The sequence below is a fragment of the Macaca thibetana genome, chromosome 16, assembly GCF_024542745.1.
Source record: "Macaca thibetana thibetana isolate TM-01 chromosome 16, ASM2454274v1, whole genome shotgun sequence".
NCBI classification, from domain to species: domain Eukaryota; kingdom Metazoa; phylum Chordata; class Mammalia; order Primates; family Cercopithecidae; genus Macaca; species Macaca thibetana.
Window position 1 is genome coordinate 48,643,788 of NC_065593.1, and position 22,723 is coordinate 48,666,510.

The following is a 22,723-nucleotide window of genomic DNA, read 5'->3' on the forward strand; positions in this document are numbered from 1 at the left end:
ATTACAGGTGTGAACCACCACACCTGACCAAGATACCTCTACTAATGCATGTTGATTATGTGGGACCCATTTTCCCAGGTCCCCGTCCTTCATCTCCAGCCCCCTTTTCTTCTGCCCCTTCTGGCTCTGACCAGCAGATCTGGCTTCTCTTGGTCTGCCCAAGAAAAGGGAGATGCACTGGTGGCTGAGAGAACCTTTCCCTGGTGTGGGTGGAGAGACTTCTGGGTTTAAGTCTCCCTTCTCCTCTGCTGTGGGTGGTAAGATTGTGGGTACGGGGGTGCCACATGGGGGGCCTGGGGTGCTGAAGGGGGCCCTTATGCTAGCCTGGAAGTCGAGGGGTGGGGTGAACACCTCCCCTCCACCCCCACCCCCACACCATGCACACAGTCATTCATAGGATCTCTACCCTCCCAAGCACGAGCTCACCACTGGAGCCCTACTCAGGTTACCATGTCCAGGAATAGAGATTTATTTGCCAGTGGCAGAAGTAGGACAAGGGCACAGTGAGGGTTCATGGTTGTAGGGGCTCTGACTTCGAGATTTCCTGAGGAAGGTGGAATGGAGCCTGAGCGCCATCAAATCATTCTCCCCGAAGGCCTGTTCATGGCCAACCTTCTCCCATCCCCCACTGGACTGTCCTTCTCCCTCCTGCCCAGCCCAGGCCAGTCTAGCCTCCCCTCCCAGGGCAGCTCAGACGTTGGGATGCTTGCAGCACTGAGACAGGGACATCAGGCCCTCCACTTATCCTGAGGGCCTTCTTCTGAGTTTGGAGATCTTCTGGGGGAGATGCCCCCGTCTCCTCCCAAAGAGCAGGGGCTTTGGGTTCCTTAGCGTCCAGTGCCGCTATGGTCACTAATTAAGCGTGTGACCTTGGGCAGATAACGCAATCTTTTAGAGCCTTGTTTTTTTTGTTGTTGTTGTTTGTTTGTTTTGAGACGGAGTCTAGCTTTTGTTACCCTGGCTGGAGTGCAGTGGCAGGACCTCAGCTCACTGCAACCTCCGCTTCCTTGTTCAAGCAATTCTCATGCCTCAGTCTCCCGAGTAGGTGGGATTACAGGCGCCCACCACTATGCCCCGCTAATTTTTTGTATTTTTAGTAGAGACAGGTTTCACCATGTTGGCCAGGCTGGTCTGGAACTCCTGACCTCAGGTGATCCACCTGCCTCGCCCTCCCAAAGTGCTGGGATTACAGGCGTGAGCCACCGCGTCAGGCCTACAGACTTGGTTTCTTCATCTGAAAAACAGTAGTTGTGCCTACCCCACTGCTAGAATGAATGAGATGATAGTACAGAGTGGCACTTAGCCCAGACAAGACAGGAAGACAAGACAGGAAAGTTTTATTAAAAAAAAAAAAAAAAGTTTTTATTTTGGTAGAGATGGGATCTCACTTTGTTGGCCCAGCCTCATTTTGCACTCCTGACCTCAAGCCATCTTCCTGCCTTGGCCTCCCTGATAAAGTCCTGGGATTACAGACAGGCACATGTCACCACGTCTAGTCAAGGAAAGTCTATTATTTTTCTTTCCCTCTTTTCTTCTGGGAAATTTGTCCCTTCCCGTGCTTTCTCTGAGGCAGACAGAAGAAAACTGCTTCCTTCTCTCACTCTCCTTGGCCATTTGGAGCCTGGTATTCTGTGGGGGAACCAACGCAGAAGTGGTGATTCCTGGACAAAGAGATGTTAACTAGATACAGAGAAGAATTCCCAGGGGAACCTGTAGTGCTGGCAACCGAGGAAGCCAGGGCAGTTGGAGGACTGCGGGGCCCATCTAGTCTGGACATCAGAAGGCTGAGGTGGGGCGAGCATGGCGGAGGCAGGGGACTGGATGCCATGACCTTTGGATGTCCTTCCTGGCCTGCTGCCTTTGTGTTTCAGAGCGGTCTCTCCTGAACTAAGTCTGAGTCATTGCTCTTAGTACTGACAACTCCCACTGCAGCAGATCAGAGACGAGGCAGAAGCAGCCTCTCCTGGGAAGGAAGGAGCACTGCCCCATCTCAGATTCGGAGGGCAGAAGTGAGGGGCAGGCAGAATGAGGGCCAGGTGCTGCTGGGGGATGAATGGCAGCCACACTCTGGGAGGGCTCTCTCAGAAGTGGCAATAGAACTACTAGGGTGCGTCTTGTTGGGAAAGTGGGCAGCGGACTCTTGGGAGCCCTGGGACAGGGATGACTTCAAATCTGCATGCAGCACAATGTCTAGCACATGAAAAGAGACCAGTCCTCAGCCCAGCTCTGCCTTTTGCTTCCTGTTTTGTGACCTTGGGCAGAGAGCTATCTCTAAAGGCACTTGAGTTTCCTTCTTGTCAGACTGGCAGAATTGGTTAGATTACTTTGAAATGAGGAGTTGGATTAAAATGAGGGCAATAATGATGCATCTCTTAGCACTCTTGAGGATTAAATGAGTTAATATACGTAAAGAGATGGACAGGTTGGGCGCGGTGGCTCATGCCTGTAATCCCAGCACTTTGGGAGGCCAAGGCGGGTGGATCACCTGAGGTCAGGAGTTCGAGACCAGCCTGGCCAATACGGCAAAACCCCGTCTCTACTAAAAATACAAAAATTAGCTAGATGGGGTGGTGGGCGCCTGTAATCCCAGCTACTCGAGAGGCTGAGGCAGGAGAATTGCTTGAACTTGGGAGGTGGAGGTTGCAGTGAGCCGAGATTGCGCCACTGCACTCCAACCTGGGCAACGAGAGTGAAATTCAATCTCAAAAAATAAAAAGTAAAAAAATAAAGAGATGGACAGAATAAGTGCACAGTAAATGGATATTATTTTATTCATTTATTTATTCTGAGACAAGGTCTTACACTGCTGCCCAGGCTGGAGTGCAGTAGCGCAATCATGGCTCACTGCAGCCTCTACCTCCCTGGCTCAAGTGATCCTTCCACCTCAGCCTCCCAAGTAACTGGATCTACAGGCATGTTCCACTGAACTCAGCCTGTTAATTCTTATGTTATTATTAGTTACTATTAATTACTACTAATTATTGTTAATAGTAATATTATTATTGGGGATTTTTAGCCTTGGACTTGTGAGTGAGCTTCAGGGAGTTCATGAACGCCTTGAAGCTGTGTAAAATTACGGAGGATAATAAACATTTTCTGGGGAGAGTTGAGCTTTCAGCTGCTCTTCAGGGCATCTGAGATCCCCAAAAGATTAAGAGCCACTGGCCTATATTACCCCCAGGGACCCTCCTCTCTGAGTGGCTGAGAGTCTCTGATGTGAGGAATTGCTTCTCCTCCCATGGTGATGATCCTTGCATCAACACCTCCAGTCCAAGCCCTTTGCATTTGTGGCCTGTGCCTCATGGGTCACCCAGGACGGAAAACATGAGTGACTGGCCTTTCCTTGCAGCTTTAGAATCAGGATGCCCAGTGTGGAGGCGCCCAACGTGGTTGGGAGCTGAGTCTGGGTTCCTGTCTCCCAGCTGGGGAAGGGAAGGGGGTCCAAGCCCAGCAGGGCCAGGGATGCAGAGACCACAGTGAGAGGCCTGGCCTTGCCCCAGTGTCCCCTGCCTCCCCCCACCAGCCCACCTGGGGGCCCGAGAGGCAGATACCACTCTAATGAGCTAAAGCTCATGGCAGGCAGCGGTAATTATGATTTTATGGAAATACAGAAGGCTCTTACGCAAGTGCCTGACATACTTCCCGGCTGTGGCATCTGGGACAGCCAGGTCCCCAGGGGCTGCAGAAGGCCCCCCCTACACCCCCTGCTGCCTCCAGTCCCTGGAGCTTGGGACACTGGCATGGAGCCACCCTCCCACTGCCCGTGGCACTGTCCCTAGCGGGCCCTGGGTGAGCTGTTCCCGCGCTCTGTGCCCCAGGACTCCTGGAGGGAACAACATGGGCTCTGTGTATGCAATCCCTCACGCCCTCCCTCCTGCCGCCCCCTCTCCCCACCACAAAGCCAGGATCTCTGGGAGAGCTGTTCTTATGCGAGGGGATAATGAGGTTATAGCTGTTTCCTTTTCCTCAATGAAGAAAACCCCTCTCCAGGATCACGTCCTCTTCTGTTTCTTTTCTTCCTGAGGCTGGAGACACCGGGCTGACAGCAGCCGTGGTGGGGTAGGGGTGGGGCGTCCTAGCCCTTGGCTGCCCCTCCCCAGCCCTGTGCCAGTTTGTCTACACTGAGCCCCCACCCCTGTGCTTCCAACAGTGTCCTGAAGCCACTGCTCCTGTCCTCTAGTCTAGTCCCCCTACCCACCCACAAAGCATCTGTTACCAAGGTAACAGCAAGAGCATTACTTTGGGGTAAGCAAAGGGGTGGAGCCCTGCGGAGGAGGGAATGGTTGAGGGTTAGAATTTTGGAGAGATGAGCACTGTGGACCTCTGAATTCTTCAGGGAGGATCGTTTGCTGGAGAGGAGGCCCTGCGCAGGCTGGGGAAGGGCTGTGGCCGAGAGCGTATGGAAAGGAGGGAGGATGAAATCTGGTCGCAGCTAGATGGGGTGCTAGTGGTGAGGGTGCCCATGCCTTACTGTGTGGGACAAGCGTGAGTGTGGTGATGCCCAGGAGACTTCGAGGCAGAGAGGATGAGCCTGCCTTTAACTCCTCCCTCGGGGTTAACGCCTGGGGAGAGATCCTGTGGCGGGGGAGTCTAGACCCAGCTGAAGCAGCCTGGTGACCTGTGGCTGGCCTGGGCCCACACTGCCCCCTGCAGACTGCACAGAAAGCAGCACCGGGGCAGCCCAGGGGTTCAGGCCGGGCCTTCGAGTGTCTGCATTGGAGAACATCTAAACCATGAGGTCCTACCAAGTGCATGGAATGGTCCTGGGCACTGGGGGCACCTAGTACCTGCATTCGAGGCCCTTCTGTAGGTTCTGACCCAGAGAGGGGTAATACAGAAGGCCACATCAAGCTGAGCTAACGGGGGCCATCGAGTGGACTGGAAGGCAGAGGGGACCAGAATATCCTAGGCAGAGGGAACAGCCTAGGCAAAGGCATGGAGGTGTGAAACAGAACAGCCGGTTCCGGAGCTACTGGAAAGCCCAGAGAGAGAGGTGGTGAGTGCCAAAGGCAGGAAAAAGTGAACAAACGGCCTTGAACGCTGGATCAGGAAGCTGATTTTCTCTGCACAAAGGGGCTTCTCAAACCCACTCACTGGAGCCCTGCAGAGCAATTCAGAGATACCATGGGTGGCGGGGCGGGGAGGGGGTAGCAGGCAAAGTGGTTCACTCCAAGCTTGAGAGGGATTTAAAGACATGGCTCTATTTTAAACATTGGTGCAAGCCTTGCATTTGACTCCAAGAATATCTGTGTTAGTTTTCCTACCAAAAATACGATTTTTAGCACTAACCATTGTGTGCCATGGATAGCCTGGAATATGACCCATAGTTACCCAGGGACGCCACAGCCCAGCTTGAGGATGGCACTGAAGGTAACAGGTGGCCATGGAGTGTTCTCCAAAGAGGAGAAATTGGGTCATTCCTGTGTCTTAGGGAAGTCTCACTGGCTCCTGGGCAGCATACTAGACACAGAGGACCAAGCAGTGGACTCCTAGTATCCTTCTGGTGATCAAGGCTTCACAATGAAAATAGACAGGAAGAGTCACCTCCCCTGGCCCAATATTTGTTTTTAAAAGGCTGGGCATGGGGGCTTATGCCTGTAGCACTTTGGGAGGCCGAAGTAGGAGGATCACTTGAGACCAGGAGTTTGAGACTAGACTGGGCAACATAGTGAGACCCCATCTGTACAAAAAAATTTTGTAGGGCCGGGTGCAGTGGCTCACACCTGTAATCCTATCACTTTGGGAGGCCAAGGCTGGTGGATCACGAGGTCAGGAGTTCGAGACCAGCCTGGCCAATATGGTGAAATCCCGTCTCTACTAAAAATATAAAAAATTAGCCTGGAGTGGTGGCACGTGCCTGTAATCCTAGCTACTCAGGAGGCTGAGGAAGGAGAATCGTTTGAACTCGGGAAGTGGAGGTTGCAGTGAGCCGAAATCACGTCACTATACTCCAGCCTGGGTGACAGAGTGAGACTCCCTCTCAAAAAAAAAAAAAAAGGCCGGGCGCGGTGGCTCAAGCCTGTAATCCCAGCACCTTGGGAGGCCGAGACGGGCGGATCACGAGGTCAGGAGATCGAGACCATCCTGGCTAATATGGTGAAACCCCGTCTCTACTAAAAATACAAAAAACTAGCCGGGCGAGGTGGTGGGCGCCTGTAGTCCCAGTTACTCGGGAGGCTGAGGCAGGAGAATGGCGTAAACCCGGGAGGCGGAGCTTGCAGTGAGCTGAGATCCGGCCACTGCACTCCAGCCTGGGCGACAAAGCGAGACTCCGTCTAAAAAAAAAAAAAAAAAAAAAAAAAAAAAAAAATTATAATTAGCCAGGCATGGTGGCTCCAGCATATAGTCCCAGCTACTTGGGAGTCTGAGGTAGGAGGATTGCTTGAGTGAGGGAGGTTGAGGCTTCTGTGAGCCATGATCGCACCATTACACTCCAACCTAGGAGACAAAGTGAGACCCTGTCTCAAAGAAAAATAAATAAAAACCCACACATATGTATCCTGAAGAGTCGGGCATAGAGTAGTAATTGAGAGCAGGGACAAGCCGGGCGTGGTGGCTTACACCTGTAATCCCAGCACTTTGGGAGGCCGAGGCGGGCAGATCACGAGATCAGGAGATCAAGACCATCCTGGCTAACACAGTGAAACCCCATCTCTACTAAAAATACAAAAAATTAGCTAGGCGTGGTGGCGGGTGCCTGTAGTCCCAGCTACTTGGGAGGCTGAGGCAGGAGAATGGCGTGAACACGGGAGGCGGATGTTGCAGTGAGCCGAGATCGCGCCACTGCATTCCAGCCTGGGCAACAGAGAGAGATGCCATCTCAAAAAAAAAAAAAAAAAATGCAGAGACTGTGACTCAGATGCCCTGGGTTCAAATCCTAGCTCTGTTTCCTCCTAGCTGTGTGAGCCTGGGTTAGCTACCTAACCTCTCTGAGTCTCAGTTTTCCCATCTATAGAATGGGGATCAGTAATAGAGTAACAGAAAAAAAAATAGCATATACTACGTAAGAAAGTTTGAAAAGCACTCTGAAGTCACACTGAGCACTGAAGAACAGCCTACTAAAGAAACAGACCCGGCCTGGCACAGTGGCTCACACCTGTAATCCCAGCACGTTGGGAGGCCGAGGCAGGCAGATTACCTGAGGACAGGAGTTTGAGACCAGCCTGACCAACATGGTGAAACCCCATCTCTACTAAAAATACAAAAATTAGCTGAGCATGGTGGCAGGTGCCTATAATCCCAGCTACTGGGGAGCCTGAGGCAGGAGAGTTGCTTGAACCTGAGATCATGCTACTGCACTCCAGCCTGTGCAATAGAGTGAGACTTCGTCTCAAAAAAAAAAAAAGAAACAGGCCTTTGGCTGGGTATAGCGGCTCATGCCTGTAATCCCAGCACCTGCACTTTGGGAGGCCAAGGCAGGTGGATCACCTAAGGTCAGGAGTTCAAGACCAGCCTGACCAACATAGTGAATACCTGTCTCTACTAAAAATACAAAAATTATCCAGGCGTGGTGGCAGGCGCCTGTATTCCCAGCTACTCAGGAAGCTGAGGCATGAGAATTGCTTGAACCCAGAAGGTGGAGGGTGCAGTGAGCTGAGACCACGCCACTGCACTCTAGCCTGGCAACAGAGCAAACTCTGTCTCAAAAACAAACAAATAAAAAAGAAACAGACCCTCTATACTTAGAAGTTTTATACAAATAGACCTATATCATTAAGTGTTAAATAAATAAAACTTTGATATATTAGGCCCTTGGGGAAACAATGGAGAAAAGGAGAATATTTATTGAGGGCTCAATTAGTGTCTCTACTTCTGGGGTAAAAGCTCTCATCATCCCCCTTATGCAGTTGCAACAAGAGGCTCAGACAGGTTAAGTCACTTGCCCAAGGCCACACTGCTGTGTCTGAACTCTCAGAGTCCATCTCAAGAAACATGCTCTGGTTGGGTGCGGTGGCTCATGCCTCTAATCCCAGCACTTTGGGAGGCCAAGGCGGGCAGATCACCTGAGGTTAGGAGTTCAGGACCAGCCTGGCCAACATGGTGAAACCCTGTACCTACTAAAATTACAAAACTTAGCTGGGCTTCGTCCATGCGCCTGTAATCCCAGCTACTCCGGAGACTGAGGCACAAGAATCACTTGAACCCGGGAGGTGGAGGTTGTTGTGAGCTGAGATCACGCCACTGCACTCCAGCTTGGGTGACAGAGTGAGACTTGGTCTCAAAAAAAAAAAAAAAAAAAAAGAAGAAGAAGGAGGAGGAGGAAGAGAAGGAGAAGAAAAAAAGAAGAAGAGGAAGAGGAAGAAAAGAAAAGAAACGTGCTCTTAACTGCAACACTAGTGTACATTTCTTAGTCCCTTCCCTCTGGGAGCTTTCACTCTGGTGGGAAGAAAGACATTAAACAAAGTACACAAACCTTCACTGCATGTTGGATAATTACCATGAAGGACCTTGGTAGAGCATTGCAAAGCCCAGAGACAGACAGGGAGAATGTGAGCGTCAGCTGCAGGGGCTGTGGGAAGGGCTAAGAAGCAGGCACAAGTCTGAAATGTGAGCAGAGAGTCTTCGCCAGGAGAGACTTAGGGTGGTGCTAGAGAGGACCTCAGGTAGAAAAGACTGAGGGTTTGAGCCAGCCCTACGCACGGTCTAACTCCAGAGGGCGCTATTCAGGGCAGATGGTGCCCTGTAAACTGTGTACCCAGAGGTGCCAGGGACATTTAACTGGGACTAGGGACCCCTTAACCTCACTTCTGGGGTGGAGACATTTGTGTACACAGAGGCAGAGACCACACAGTGATTGCCATATGGTATTGTCAGCTGTGTGTGTGTGTGTGTGTGTGTGTGTGTGTGTGTGTGTGTGTGTGTGTGTGTCCTGTAAGTGAAAAACATCCTACGTGCTCCAATCTACTCCTTTCATTATAATTTTGCCTGGAACTCAGGGCCCCGCCCTTTTGACCAGCTGCATGTGGGGAGCGTGGGGTGTCTGAGCTCTGGATAGGGCAGGATTCTATCCACCCAGATATCCTGAGAGACAGCCTGGCATATGGTAGGCACTCAAGAAGGGTTTGTTGAATGAATGAACGAATAGACAGCTTCCTCTCCCAGCCCGTCCTTTCTTTGAGGGAGGGGCAAACTTCAGTCTCCAGCTCTCCAGGTTGGCATGTTGCCTGGGAATAGGAAACAAAACAGAATGTTTTGGTTGGAGTAGAAAAAGGCCCCACCCTGCTCAGACAGGCACGACTCCCCGCAGGCCAGCATCAAGCCACACAGGGACCCCTCCTACTCTCCTCTCCCCCTCTTCCTGGGATCCTGCTCTGCCCTCCCCAAGGGCTTGAGGGTGCCTCCCAGCCTGGAATCCAACTCTGGGCGTGGGGTAGGTCCCCACAGCCTTGGGGATAATGTATGGAAGGGACATGAGGGCCTCCGGCTGCTTCTTTGGCCCCAGTGGCAGGAATGCCTCCATCGCCCCCTGCTCCCCCGTCCTCCCCACTTGGATTCCATCCAGTCTCCTGGGGGGAGAAAGCCCGTGGGACCAAGCACCAGGTGCCTGGAGATGCAGGTGGCAGAGCAGGGGACGGGGCGTCTGTTTGGCTCTACTGCCCCCTAGGCAGGCCCCCTAGTATCTGGGAGGCTGGGTAGCTAGAGTCCCATGAGTCAGCCACATTTTTGTACCCCATCTCTGCTCTCTGCCCTAGTTCTGTTTATACCAAACACAGTAGTAGGAGGTGGGCAGGGGACTGGGACTGTCTGTGTACAGTGACAACAGGTGGCCAGTGTGGGGAAAGAGGCCTGCCCCTAGGCTGGCTGTATTTGTCCATAAACATGGCCTGCTCTAAGCCCCAGGGCAAGGAAGGGGCAACAGGACCAGCCCACTGGAGCTCCTGGGTTGCCCTAACGGGGAGCCCTCCTGGGCACACCTCCCTCTCCTGGAAGTGCCGCCCCTGGAGCGTTTCCACAACAAGCTGGGCTGTGTTCTGTAAACTCCAGTCCCCTAGCGAGGTAGCCCCCAGCTGAAGGACTGGTGTCCTGCCACCAGTGCATGTGTGTGTGCGTGTGTGTGTGTTTGTGTGTGTGTTGTCAGGTAGAGGAGGGAGGGAGGGCAGTGGGCATCAGAGGCCCTTTTGCAGGTCCCTGTAGGCTGTGTGTCTGCCTGTCCTGTCCCCTAGAGTGGACAGGCTTTTCCTGTGGGGTCAGGGGAGGGGCTTATCCCAGGGGTCTCCAGGACTCTGTGTGGCTTATGGATCTGGGGCCAGTCTTGAGGCCTGAGGGTTCCCCTCATTGCCCCTGGGCCTCTTGGGGACCAGTAGAGGACTGGACATCCATCCTTCTGACTTTGTTTTGCTGTACCCTCCCCTTCAAGTTAATGATTGCTGGGGAGCCCTCAGGACCCAGATCTTGATTCCCCCCAGCCTGGGTTGCCCCCACAGGTCTGGAGTGTGTGAGAGCCCTGGGTGCTCAGCCAATAAGAGGCCCAGGCCCCACCCCACCCTTTTGCGGGTGTGCTTCTGTGTATAAAGGTGGAGGCCTCAGGTGGGGGGCACAGTGTGTGCAGCCCAATCCCATACTGAGCTGTTTCACAGCCGGCCCTGCTCCCTCTCCAAGATGCTGTTTTGGCACAACCAGCCGGAGCACTTAAGGCCCAGTCCTGGGGATCTATACCCTGGGCCCCCCAGCAGCCTGCTCAGGTAAGGGCTGGATCCCCCAGGTCCCCAGGAAGGTGCTGGTCTGAAGTTGGGGCGGACCTCATCCATTTCAAGCTGAGGGGAGTGGGGCTCCCATTCCTGGGCTCCTCTGGAGATGGAGAAGTGGCCAAATGTACCTGGAGTTCAGTGTGTCCTGGGACATCTCAAAAACACCCTGATCCCACTTAGGACATTTTTATTGGGAATTTACTCAGTATCAGGCAAACTTCGAGGTTGCAAAGATGAGTAATTGATGGCAGCTGTTAAGTAGAACAGCCACAAATCTAGGATCAGCCCCTTCAGGGAGGCCTCCTGGAGGCCCGAGGAGCTGAACGGGGTCCCTTCGGCCCTGGCTGCAGCTCGGGGGCCTGCTACAGGAAACTATGGGTTCCCCAGAGGGGAGGTCTGGCATAGGGAGTCAAAGACCCTTAGAAAAGGGGATGGACAGGGCAGAAAGCTGGCAGAGCCCTCCTCTCCCTGGCAGGGAACTCCTGCCCTTGCCCTACTTGAAGCAGGAGGAGCTGTCCAACATCCCTGGAGCGGAGCTGTCCTGCCCCATGTTCCAGTACATGCTCTGTGCAGCCACCTCACCAGCCGTGAAGCTGCAGGAGAAGACCCTCACCTACCTGAACCAGGGTATGCTAGGCCTGGGCTAGGGGAGGAGCTAGTGGGCCATGAGCTCCGGAAGCTGGGCCCAGGGTGAGCTGGAGGTGGTAGGTGCCACTCTGCCCCTCAGAGTGGGGCTCACGCATCCCCTTAATCCCTCCCAGGTCAGTCCTATGAGGTCCAGATGCTCTGCAACTCCAAGCTGTGTGATGCCACCCAGTGCCCCCAGCTGCTGAAGGTGGGTACACTCCTCTCCAGAAGTGGCAAAGGCTGGGTATGACTGTTTCTCTGGGCAAGAAGCCAATGTCATCACAGTGATGTCACCGTCACGGAGAACCCTCTCACGTCGACAGCTCAGTGGTGGGGGCAAGAGTTGAAGAAACAGGCACAGAGAAGTTAAGTGTTTTCTCGAGGACACAGAGCCAGCAAGTAGCAGAACTGAGATTTAGAAACATTTATATAGTGTAGGCTGGCCGCAGTGGCTTACGCCTGTAATTTCAGCACCTTGGGAGGCTGAGGCGGGTGGATCACCTGAGGTCAGGAGTTCAAGACCAGCCTGGGCAACATGGTGAAACCCCATCTCTACTAAAAATACAAAAATTACCTGGGCATGGTGGCGTACACCTGTAATCCCAGGTACTCGGGATCCTGAGGCATGAGAATGGCTTGAACCCAGGAATCGGAGGGTGCAGTGAGCCAAGATCGCACCACTACACTCCAGCCTAAGCAACAGACTCTGTCTCAAATAATAATAATAATAAAAATAATAATAAAATCGGAAATATATTTACACAGCGTTATTCACACACATGACCTTTTCTCAAAAAATTACCTATTTAGCCCCCATTCTATGCCAGAAAATGTTCCATGAGCTAAGGATTCATCAGTAATGAGACAGATGTGGTTCTCTTCCTCGGGAGGCTTGCATTCTACTAAGGCAAACAAATAATTACACATGTTCTATGACATGACCAACAGTGACATGTTGCAAAGAAATGGGTGGCATGCCTAGGGTGGGAAGGCATTAACTCCCCCTTTTTACAGATGAGGCTCAGGATCTCTAGATTACTTCTCTGGTTCACAGTTGTGAGTGGCAGATGGGCATTTGAACACGGATTGGTGATTCTAAGTCCTAATGCCTGCTGGGGTAGGAAGGGAGGTGTGGGAAGGTTGGCCTACAGGTGTGTGAAGACTGGGTCCTCAATGCCGGCGTCCTCTGACTGCGCGCCACGCCCTCCTGTGGCTGCAGAGTGTGGTGCAGGTGGCGTTCGACGACCCGCACCTGCAGTACACGGAGCAGCAGCAGCTGGTTGGGTGGAGGTGAAGCCGACCCTGGGACCGCATCTGTAAAAATACAAAATTAGCTGGGTGTGGTGGTACATGCCTGTAATCCCAGCTACTCGGGAGGCTGAGGCAGGAGAATTGCTTGAAGGCAGGAGGTGGAGGTTGCTGTGAGCTGAGATCATGCCATTGCACTCCAGCCCAGGCAACAAAAGCAAAAACTCTGTCTCAAAAAAAAAAAAAAAAAAAAAAAAGAATGGAAGCTTGGCCAGGAGCTATAGTTCATGACAGCAATCCCAGAAGTTTGGGAGGCTGAGGCAGGCAGGGGATCACTTGAGGTCATGAGTTCAAGACCAGCCTGGCCAACATGATGAAACTCCCATCTCTACTAAAGATACAAAAATTAGCCGGGCATGGTGGCACGCACTTGTATTCCCAGTTATTCCGGAGGCTGAGGCAGGAGAATCACTTGAATCTGCGAGGTGGAGGTTGCAGTGAGCCAAGATCATACCACTGCACTCCAGCCTGGGCGACAGAGCAAGACCCCATCTCAAAAAATAAATAAAAATAGAATGGACACTGGTTGGGGATGGAAAGTTGCTGTAGTAGTATGTGGCTGACAGGTGGCAGGTGGGTAACAGGTTTTCGATGGACTCCTTTGCATGTGGGTGGATCTGGAGTCGCTGTTTTCTCTGTTTCTTCTCCATCTCAGTTCGCACCTCAGAAGAAAAGTGGAGAGAAAGGCGTCCCTTTCCGCCTCTAGATCGACACCTTCAGGCACAGTGACAAGGGGCTGCCGCTGGACCACCTGCACTCGGCTGGCTGCCTCATCAAGGTGTTTAAGGTACAGGCAGCAGTGGGGCCTGCTTTCCTCCCTCGCAGGGCTGTCACCTGGCCTCGCCGGCTGGGTGGGTTCTAGCCCCACATTGCTGTGGATCCTCAACCCGCTGTGCTCCATCTCTTGGACTGTTTCCTTTTCTGTACACAGAGGGATGGGGCTTGGTCTCTATCTCACAGCCAATCCAACAGAGCCACTGAAGAGAGGCAGGCAGGTAAAGAAAGAGCCTTCGGGCCGGGAGCGGTGGCTCATGCCTGTAACCCCAGCACTTTGGGGGACTGAGGTAGGCAGATCACAAGGTCAAGAGGTCGAGACAAGCCTGGCCAACACGGTGAAACCCCGTCTCTACTAAAAATACAAAAATTAGCCGGGCGTGGTGGCATGAGCCTGTAGTCCCAGCTACTCAGGAGGCTGAGGCAGGAGAATTGCTTGAACCCAGGAGGCAGAGGTTGTGGTGAGCTGAGACTGCGCCACTGCACTGCAGCCTGCACAACAGAGCGAGACTCCATCTCAAAAAAAAAAAAAAAACAAAAAACTGGAGCCTGAGGCTTTCCTCATCATCCTCCTGCAGCCCAAAAGAGTGGACCGGAAACTGAAAATGGACTGCAAGAAGATGGAAAAACACTCCCTGCATGAGAGGGACAAGTATCAGACCACCTGCGAGAGCACTGTCTTCTTGGAGGTGCGTGTGTTGGGGCGAGAGCAGGAGGGGAGAGTTGGAGAAAAGATCCTCATGGTACAGATGGGGAAATGGAGGCCTCCAGGGCTCTGACTGCTGCAAGCCCATCACAGCTCCCCGGGGACTCCACCACTTCCTGCAAAGGACACTCTCCGCCCTGTCTGTAGTTGTTGAAGCTTCCAGGAGCTGACGCCCTCCAGGCTACCTGTCCTACGCAGGCCATCACCACCTCCTTCCTTGTGTGCTCCCTCTGCCTGGCCCCCTCCTCCTACTGCCGCTCTTCCTGGCCAGCTCCTCCAGGGCCCTTCTTCATTGCCCCATCCCCGCTGGCTCATTAATTTCTTCCTTCCTGTGGAAACTCTGTCCACTTGTCAGGCCCCTGGTCAGCTCTTAATATACAGGTGGAGAGAAGGGAGCAATGACCAGCATTGCTCTGTGTTTGCCCGCAGTGTTCCCCATGGCCGGAGTTTCCTGCAAGGCCCTGGCCACCTCTCAGCTTTCTGGCTCTGACCTCCCCCGACTCCTGCAGCCTCCTGTCCCCAGAAAGGTGAGGCAGGATGAGCACCTCCTGTCAGCCCTTTGGGGTGAGAGTGAAGAAAAGAGCTCCCAGCCCAGGCATAGAGCAAAGGGCAGGGCTGAGGATTGGTGGGGAATGTGTGGGGTGAGGACAAGAGCAAGCTGTGTCCCAGGGCAGGCCTGGAGGAAGGGTGTTGGTGGAGGGAGACTGGCCAAAATGCTCTGCAGAGTCCTTGAACCTTTGCTCCTCCTCACAGGCTCTGTTCCTCACCGCCATTTGCTCTGGACACCTTGGGGTGTAGCCCAGTTGAGGTGAGTCTCCCTCTTCCCACTCCCCACTGTCCCAAAGCCTTCTCCGCAGCTTCATCTCACACTCCAGAATGGGGTGCCTTGCCCCCTGGTGGCCAGATATGGTATGGCCACAGATTGCAACTTACCTGATAGGACTGGGCAGGAAGAGCCTCCCTTCTCAGACTTGGGACCTCCCAAGGGAGGGGCTGTTTCCCTTTCTTGTTCTGTCCCTGGGTCCTGGTATTACCTAGACCATCCATTTGATACCTCAGGATCTGAACCATAGAGCCTCCATCTCAGAGACACAGCAGTGGTTGCATCAGCACCGGTTCTCCAGCTACTGCTGGATGCTGGCCAGCTTCACTGGTGAGGCTAGTGTCTGGCAGGAGCCAGACGTGTAGGGGACTGAGAGTGGGTGGGACACACACGCAGGAAGCCTGTCTCTGTCTTGGCTTGTTGTGAGCCCTTCAACTAACCTTCATTGGGGACTAAGAGTTGCCCAGCATTGTGCTAGGCTCTCGTCTCACAAATTATCCCATATAATTTATACACTATCCCTTAAGGACAGTGCCCAGAGAGGTTAAATAACTTGCTCAAGGATGCACAGCTAACAACTGGCAGAACTGGGATTTAAATCCAAGTCTGACTCCCATGTCTGAGCACACTAGGGCTATCTGTAGACTAATAGCCTATGTCCCTTGCTTCCCACCCTTGATCCCAGGCCTCTTTCCTCAGTCTGGCCCTGTCTCACTCTACAGGCCCGGATCTGCTGAAGCTTACACACCAGGAGGACCTTATCCAAATCTGCAGGGCTGCAGATGGGATCCGCTTTTTCAATACTCTTAGAGCCAGATGCTGGGCACTGCCAACTAGGGTCCCCTTCCCACTGTAGTGGCCCTTACTAACTTAGCTAGCAGGTATGTTTCACACATTTTTTTTTTTAAATATGGAGTTTCACTGTTGTTGCCCAGGCTGGAATGCAATGGTGCAATCTTGGCTCACTGCAACTTCTGCCTTGGGTTCAAGTGATTATCCTGACTCAGCCTCACGAGTAGCTGGGATTACAGGCATCTGCCACCGTGCCCAGCCAACTTTTCATATTTTTAGTAGAGATGGTGTTTCACCAGGTTGGTCAGGCTGGTCTTGAACTCCCGACCTCAGGTGATCCACCTGCCTTGGCCTCCCAAAGTGCTGGGATTACAGGAGTGAGCCACCGTGCCTGGCTCATACAATGTTTAAGCCAGAAGTCACCTTAAAGACCACTTAGTCCCACTCCCTCTTTTTACAGAAGAAACTCAGGCCCAAGAAGGACAGTGACCAGTCTGAGGTCACAACCCAAGTCTGGCAGGGCTGGGTTGAAAGGCTAGGCTCCTGTGACCTCTTCCTTCTGTGGCCATCCCACCTGTATCATTCCATTTCTGGGGACAGAGATGTTTGTGGGGTTCCCCTCCCCGGTTTTTCTACCCCTAGTGTCCAGCATTCATTAAATACTTAAGAACTGCTTAGTGACCTCCCTCCCTTGAGACCTGGGAGGAGGCTGGGATCTCTCCTAGGACGGGAGTTAGAAGTGGGAGCTGTTAGTTCAGGTATAAGGCTGATACATAGACTGTTTTCCTGACCCAGGTCCATCCGTCACCGACTGACTTTGTATGTGGCTCAGGAGGCCTCTAGGCAAGAGAACGAGGTTCCTAAGAACCCTGACTCAGGTGAGGTTCTGGCCTCTCTCTCCAGAAGATAGGAAATTCAGGTGTAGCTGCATGAAACCTCTCCCTAGAAGAGGAATGGTGATACCCCACCATTCCTGGGACCCAGGATGCCCTTCTTGGCATTTCCCTATCTTCCATGACCGGATTAGTCCATCTCCTTCCACAATGTCTCTTTGGATTTATTCTACCATGTTGTATTCCTCCACCCCACCTGATTGTCACTCCATTAGCATATGGGATTAGAACATCATCTTATTATGTACTTGGGTCCCAGTCATTAATATGTGGGTGTCCTATCTCTTTAAACTGGGGGTTCCCCTTAGACACCTCCCAAAAGGTGAGGCATAAGAGGTGAAGTAGACTTTTTTCCTTTTTTCCTTTTTTTTTTTTTTTTTTTGAGATGGAGTCTCACTCTGTTGCCCAGGCTGGAGTGCAGTGGTGCGATCTCAGCTTACTGCAACTTCTGCTGCCCAGGTTCAAGAGATTCTCCTGCCTCAGCCTCCCAAGCAGTTGGGATTACAGGCGCCTGCCACCATGCCCGGCTAATTTTTGTAGTTTTTAGTAGAGATGGGGTTTCACCATCCTGGCCAGGCTGAACTCCTGACCTCAGGTGATCCACCCGCCTCGGCCTCCCAAAGTGCTGGGATTATAGGCGTGAGCCACCACGCCCAGCCGACTTTTCCTTCTTTACTTCTCCTCCCCCACCCCATGGCCATCTTCCTGGCACCCCTGGTTTCCCGTGGGCATGCCTCTGGACCCCCTTCCCCCGCTGACCCCTGCCCCTGTGTTGCTCATGCCCCAAGACTTTTATCAAGAGATCTCTCTGGATGAACTCAGTGCTGTAGAGCTGATGGGGAAACTGGCTGAGCTCCTGGCCCTCCCAGCCAATCAGATCCATCGCCTTTTCCACCGGGGCCCTGGGGGCATCTTCATTCTCAGTGACCATTTCCTGTTGCAAGTCCCCATGGAGGCCTTGCTAACACTTCTGCCTGATTCAGCTTTCTTTCCCATGGCATGGCTTGTTCTCTTTGGCTCTAATAACAAAATTGCCTTTGTGCCCACTTCACTCTTACAGGTGGTCCAGAATTTTAAGGACAAACTTTGTGGCTGTGGTGAAAAAAGGTAGGGATTTTAGAGGCAGAGGAGTGGGCCTGGCTGGCCCTATAAAGGGTGGTAGGAGTGTGCTGAGCATATATTCTGTCTCCTAAATGAGACTAAAATGCTCTTTGGGGGCCAGGCGCGGTGGCTCACGCCTGTAATCCCAGCACTTTGGGAGGTTGAGGCAGGTGGATCACTTGAGGACAGGAGTTCAAAACCAGCCTGGCCAACGTGGCAAAACCCTGTCTCTACAAAAAATACAAAAAACTAGCCGGGCGTGCTGGCATGTGCCCATGGTCCCAGCTACTTGGGAGGCTGAGGCAGGAGAATCGCTTGAACCCAGGAGGCATAGGTTGCAGTGAGCCGACATCGCCCCACTGCACTCCAGCCTGGGTGACGGTGCAAGTCTGTCTCAAATGTCTCAGAAAAAAAAAAAAAAAAAAAAAAAAGCAAAAAGCCTCTTTGAAGGGTAATAAGGGGATGTGTCCCAATTAACTAGCAAACATCTGTGAATGCCAGCTTTGTGTCAAGGGGAGAGGGATTTGTATAGCTAAAAGACATTTATTGCTTAGGAAAAATGTGACTGAATAAATGCATCCCCATGAAATAAAAAATGCTCGTTTCTGTTGTCAGGGAGTTGATTAGAGGGGAAGCCCCCACTTTTCTCCACCTTCCCCCCTCATGATACAAGGCAGAAGGGCAGGTGCTTATTGGACATCACCTGGCATAGGCACCTCTATCTGCTTGGCAGCTGGTTATTCAGATGTTTGCATTCCACCCCTCCACGTGCCAGAGCTGGTCAGCTTGGCATATGTACACAAGGGGGTAGGAAGAGGTAGATGTGAAGTGGGGTTTTAAGACACATGTGGTCGGGTGCTGTGGCTCACGCCTGTAACCCCAGCACTTTGGGAGGCCGAGGCCGGTGGATCACGAGGTCAGGAGTTCAAGATCAGCCCGGCCAACATGGTGAAACCCTGTCTCTACTAAAAATACAAAAATTAGCCTGGCGTGGTGGAGGGCACTTGTAATCCCAGCTCCTCGGGAGGTTTAGGCAGGAGAATCGCTGGAACCAGGGAGGCGGAGGTTGCACTGAACCGAGATCTCATTACTGCACTTCAGCCTGGGCGACAAGAGCGAAACTCCGCCTCAAAAAGAAACAATACAAAAACACTTGGGTGTGCCAGGTGCATTGTAGGCTGCTTGGAGGTTTGAGGACCTGACTCGTCCCACTGGTGCCTTTTTACTGCTTTCAGTGCAGAATCCAGATGGCTACTACTTGGTTCTGATTTAGGCCCAGGGGAACTCCACTGCTCAAGAGACTGATGGCTCTGCTTCACCAGAAGCCTTGTTAATACGCTTGGCTGACTCAACAGGTTCCAGGTGAGCCAAACTATCTTGCATCTTACCCCTAGGGAGGAGGCAAGTAGCCTCCAGCTTCACTTTTCTTTTTTTTTTTTTTCTGAGACGGAGTTTCCGTCTGTCTCCCAGGCTGGAGTGCAGTGGCGTGATCTCAGCTCACTGCAAGCTCCGCCTCCTGGGTTCAGGACATTCTCTTGCCTCAGCCTCCTGAGTAGCTGGGACTATAGGCGCCCGCCAACATGCCCGGCTAATTTTTTGTATTTTTAGTAGAGACAGGGTTTCACTGTATTAGCCAGGGTGGTCTTGATCTCCTGACCTCATGATCCACTCGTCTTGGCCTCCCAAAGTGCTGGGATTACAGGCGTGAGCCACTGTGCCCGGCTTCACTTTTCTTTCTGGTCAGCAGCAATGGTTTTTGGAAGTCTTCCTTGCCTGTTCATTCTTCTGAGCTGGCCAAGTTTATGAGGCAAAAAAAAAACTGGCAATGTGGAAAAAGAGCTTTTGCCATGAGCGGTGTTGGCTGGTGAACACTGAGAGTGTTAATTCATTTAAAAACTTTACTCCTGCCCTTCCTTTTTAAATTAAAAGTTAATTTTTAAAAGGTATATACACTTAATGTGTTGTCCAATGTGTTGAACATTTAATGTGGTGTTCAGTTTTCTTGGCTTTATTGTCCCCAAGGGAAAATGTCTTCTGCTTAAACTATAAACTAGGGCAAAGGATGGGGTCTGGAACGAGGGAATAAATACAGCTGGATTTTTTTTCCCCAATTACTTCGGGCAAAACTAATTACTAAAGCCTCCAAAAGACCATTCAATATTCAAATCACTGCACCTACTAAAAAACTCAGTTCTAAGAGATTTAGGAAATACTATAGCTATTCTCTAGAATTCAGGCTATGGGGCTATCTTTTAGGAAAAAAAAAAAATTAGACATATTGTTTCCTTAGTTTTAAGAGATGAGGTCTCTGTTGTCCAGGCTGGTCTTGAACTCTTATCATCAAGTGATCCTTCCACCTAAACTCTCAAGTAGCTGGAATTACAGGTGTGCACCACTGTGCTTGACCTTTTTTTAACCTTCAATTTTATTAATCTTTCCCTAAAGTCATAATTTTTTTTTTTTTTTTTTTTTTTTTTTTTTTTTGAGACGGAGTCTTGCTCTGTAGCCCGGGCTGGAGTGCAGTGGCCGGATCTCAGCTCACTGCAAGCTCCGCCTCCCGGGTTTAGGCCATTCTCCTGCCTCAGCCTCCGGAGTAGCTGGGACTACAGGCGCCCGCCACCTCGCCCGGCTAGTTTTTTGTATTTTTAGTAGAGACGGGGTTTCACGGTGTTAGCCAGGATGGTCTCGATCTCCTGACCTCGTGATCCGCCCGTCTCGGCCTCCCAAAGTGCTGGGATTACAGGCTTGAGCCACCGCGCCCGGCAATTTTTTTTTTTTTTGAGATGGAGTCTTGCTCTGATGCCCAGAGCTAGACTGCAATGGTGCAATCTGGGCTCATTGCAACCTCCACCTCCCGGATTCAAGCAATTCTCCTGCCTCACCTTCCCGTGTAGCTGGGATTACAGGCTTGTGTCACCACTCCCAGGTAATTTTTGCATTTTTAGTAGAGATGGAGGTTCCCCATGTTGGCCAGACTAGTCTCGAACTCCTGACGTCGGGATCCTCCTGCCTCAGCCTCCCAAAGTGCTGGGGTTACAGGTGTGAGCCACCGCAACTGGCCTACTATTTTTTTTTAATTTATAAAGAAAAGAGACTCTTTTTTTTGGCCGGGCACGGTGGCTCATGCCTGTAGTTTAAGCACTTTGGGAGGCCAAGGGTGGGCAGATCACCAGAGGTTGTGAGTTCGAGATCAGCCTGGCTAACATGATGAAACCCTGTCTCTACTAAATATATAAAATTAGCTGGGCATGGTGGTGCGTGCCTGTAATCCCAGCTATTCAAGACGCTGAAGCAGGAGAATTGCTTGAACCCAGGAGGCGGAGGTTGCAGTGAGCCGGGATCAAGCCACTGCACTCCAGCCTGGGAGTGAGACTCGGTCTCCAAAAAAAAAAAAAAAAAAAAAAGTTTGAATCATACTTTTGCTTTTCACTTTTAGTTCAGTAATCCACCTGAAATTGATTTTTGTGTACCTCGCAGGTAGGAATCTAGTCCTCTTTTTCCATACAGAAAATTTTTTTTTTTTTTTTTTTTTTTTTTTTTTTTGAGATGGCGTTTCGGTCTTTTGCCCATGCTAGAGTGAAGTGGTGAGGTGGCGCGATCTTGGCCACTGCACCCAGCTCAGAAAACCACTTTTATATTAAACAGTAAATGCTTTCTTAAAAGATAAATAGCATCAGGTCATATCTTAACTGTTTTTTTCCATTCTCCCTCCCTTAAAGTTTTATTACGAAAATCTTCAAATATACAGAAAAGTACATTTGAAGATTTCCATATGCACAAAGTGGAAGACAAGTCATTTTTAAGAGAGACAAGTGCCCTCTTTAAAATACTTGCATAAGCCCAGGCTTGGTGGCTCACCCCTGTGATCTCAGCACTTTGGGAGGCCGAAGATGGCAGATCACTTGAGGTCAGGAGTCGAGACCAGCCTGGCCAACATGGTGAAACCCCATCTCTACTAAATATACAAAAAAACCGTAGCCAAGCCGGGCGCAGTGGCTCACGCCTGTAATCCCAGCACTTTGGGAGGCCGAGGCGGGTGGATCACGAGGTCAGGAAATTGAGACCAGCCTGGCCAACATGGTAAAATCCCATCTCTACTAAAAATACAAAAACTAGCTGGGCGTGGTGGTGGATACCTGTAATCCCAGCTACTTGGGAGGCTGAGGCAGGAGAATGGCTTGAACCCAGGAGGCAGAGTTTGCAGTAAGCCAAGATCGTGCCACTGCACTCCAGCGTGGTGACAGAGCAAGACTCTGTCTCAAAACAAAACACAAAAACAAAAAACGTAGCTAGGCCTGGTGGCAAACGCCTGTAATCCTGGCTACTCAGGAGGCTGAGGCAGGAGAATTGGCTGAACCCAGGAGGCGGGGGTGACAGTGAGTTGAGATCGCGCCACTGCACTCCAGCCTGGACCACAAGAGTGAGAATCCATCTCAAAAGCAACAACAAAACAAAACACAACACAAACCTTGCATAATTACTTGCTGATAATTTACCTAAGGTATTATTTACTAATCATCTTTGATGAGGCTTGAACCAGGTAGCCTCTGCTAGGGAGGGTGGGAAGGAAGAAGGCTCTGAGGTGATAACCAATGGATGGGGTAGTCTGTTTAATATTTTTTTTTTTTTTTTTTTGGAGACGGAGTCTCGCTGTGTCTCCCAGGCTGGAGTGCAGTGGCGTGATCTCGGCTCACTGCAAGCTCCGCCTCCCGGGTTCACGCCATTCTCCCGCCTCAGCCTCCCAAGTAGCTGGGACTACAGGCGCCCGCCACCGTGCCCGGCTAATTTTTTGTATTTTTAGTAGAGACGGGGTTTCACCATGTTAGCCAGGATAGTCTCGATCTTCTCACCTCGTGATCCACCCGCCTCGGCCTCCCAAAGTGCTGGGATTACAGGCTTGAGCCACCGCGCCCGGCGTCTGTTTAATATTTACTTCAAAGTTAATATGGACAACTGAGCAGACACTGCTTGCATCCCTGGAAGGGACTGCATTAGGATTAATCTAGACCAG

The 22,723-nt window shown here is 51.6% G+C and overlaps 2 protein-coding genes across 3 annotated transcripts in view; one reads left to right on the forward strand and one right to left on the reverse strand.

Annotated features, from left to right (window-relative positions):
• Window positions 1-22,723, reverse strand: part of CACNB1 (calcium voltage-gated channel auxiliary subunit beta 1) — a 240,425-nt gene that overhangs the window by 55,831 nt on the left and 161,871 nt on the right. The window lies entirely within an intron of this gene.
• LOC126938605 (transcription factor CP2-like protein 1) lies at window positions 10,478-15,829 on the forward strand. Of its 2 annotated transcripts, XR_007720117.1 has the most exons (7): window positions 10,478-10,682; window positions 11,164-11,315; window positions 11,450-11,523; window positions 13,279-13,410; window positions 13,976-14,086; window positions 14,857-14,911; window positions 15,649-15,829. XR_007720117.1 is itself a non-coding variant. In XM_050762988.1 (6 exons), the coding sequence occupies exons 1-4, from the start codon at window positions 10,600-10,602 to the stop codon at window positions 13,327-13,329; spliced, it is 360 nt and encodes a 119-aa protein (XP_050618945.1). In that variant the 5' UTR covers window positions 10,485-10,599; the 3' UTR covers window positions 13,330-13,410; window positions 13,976-14,086; window positions 14,857-15,829. The 2 variants fall into 2 exon arrangements, 1 of the variants encoding a protein (XP_050618945.1); XM_050762988.1 differs by having other exon boundaries at window positions 10,485-10,682; window positions 14,857-15,829.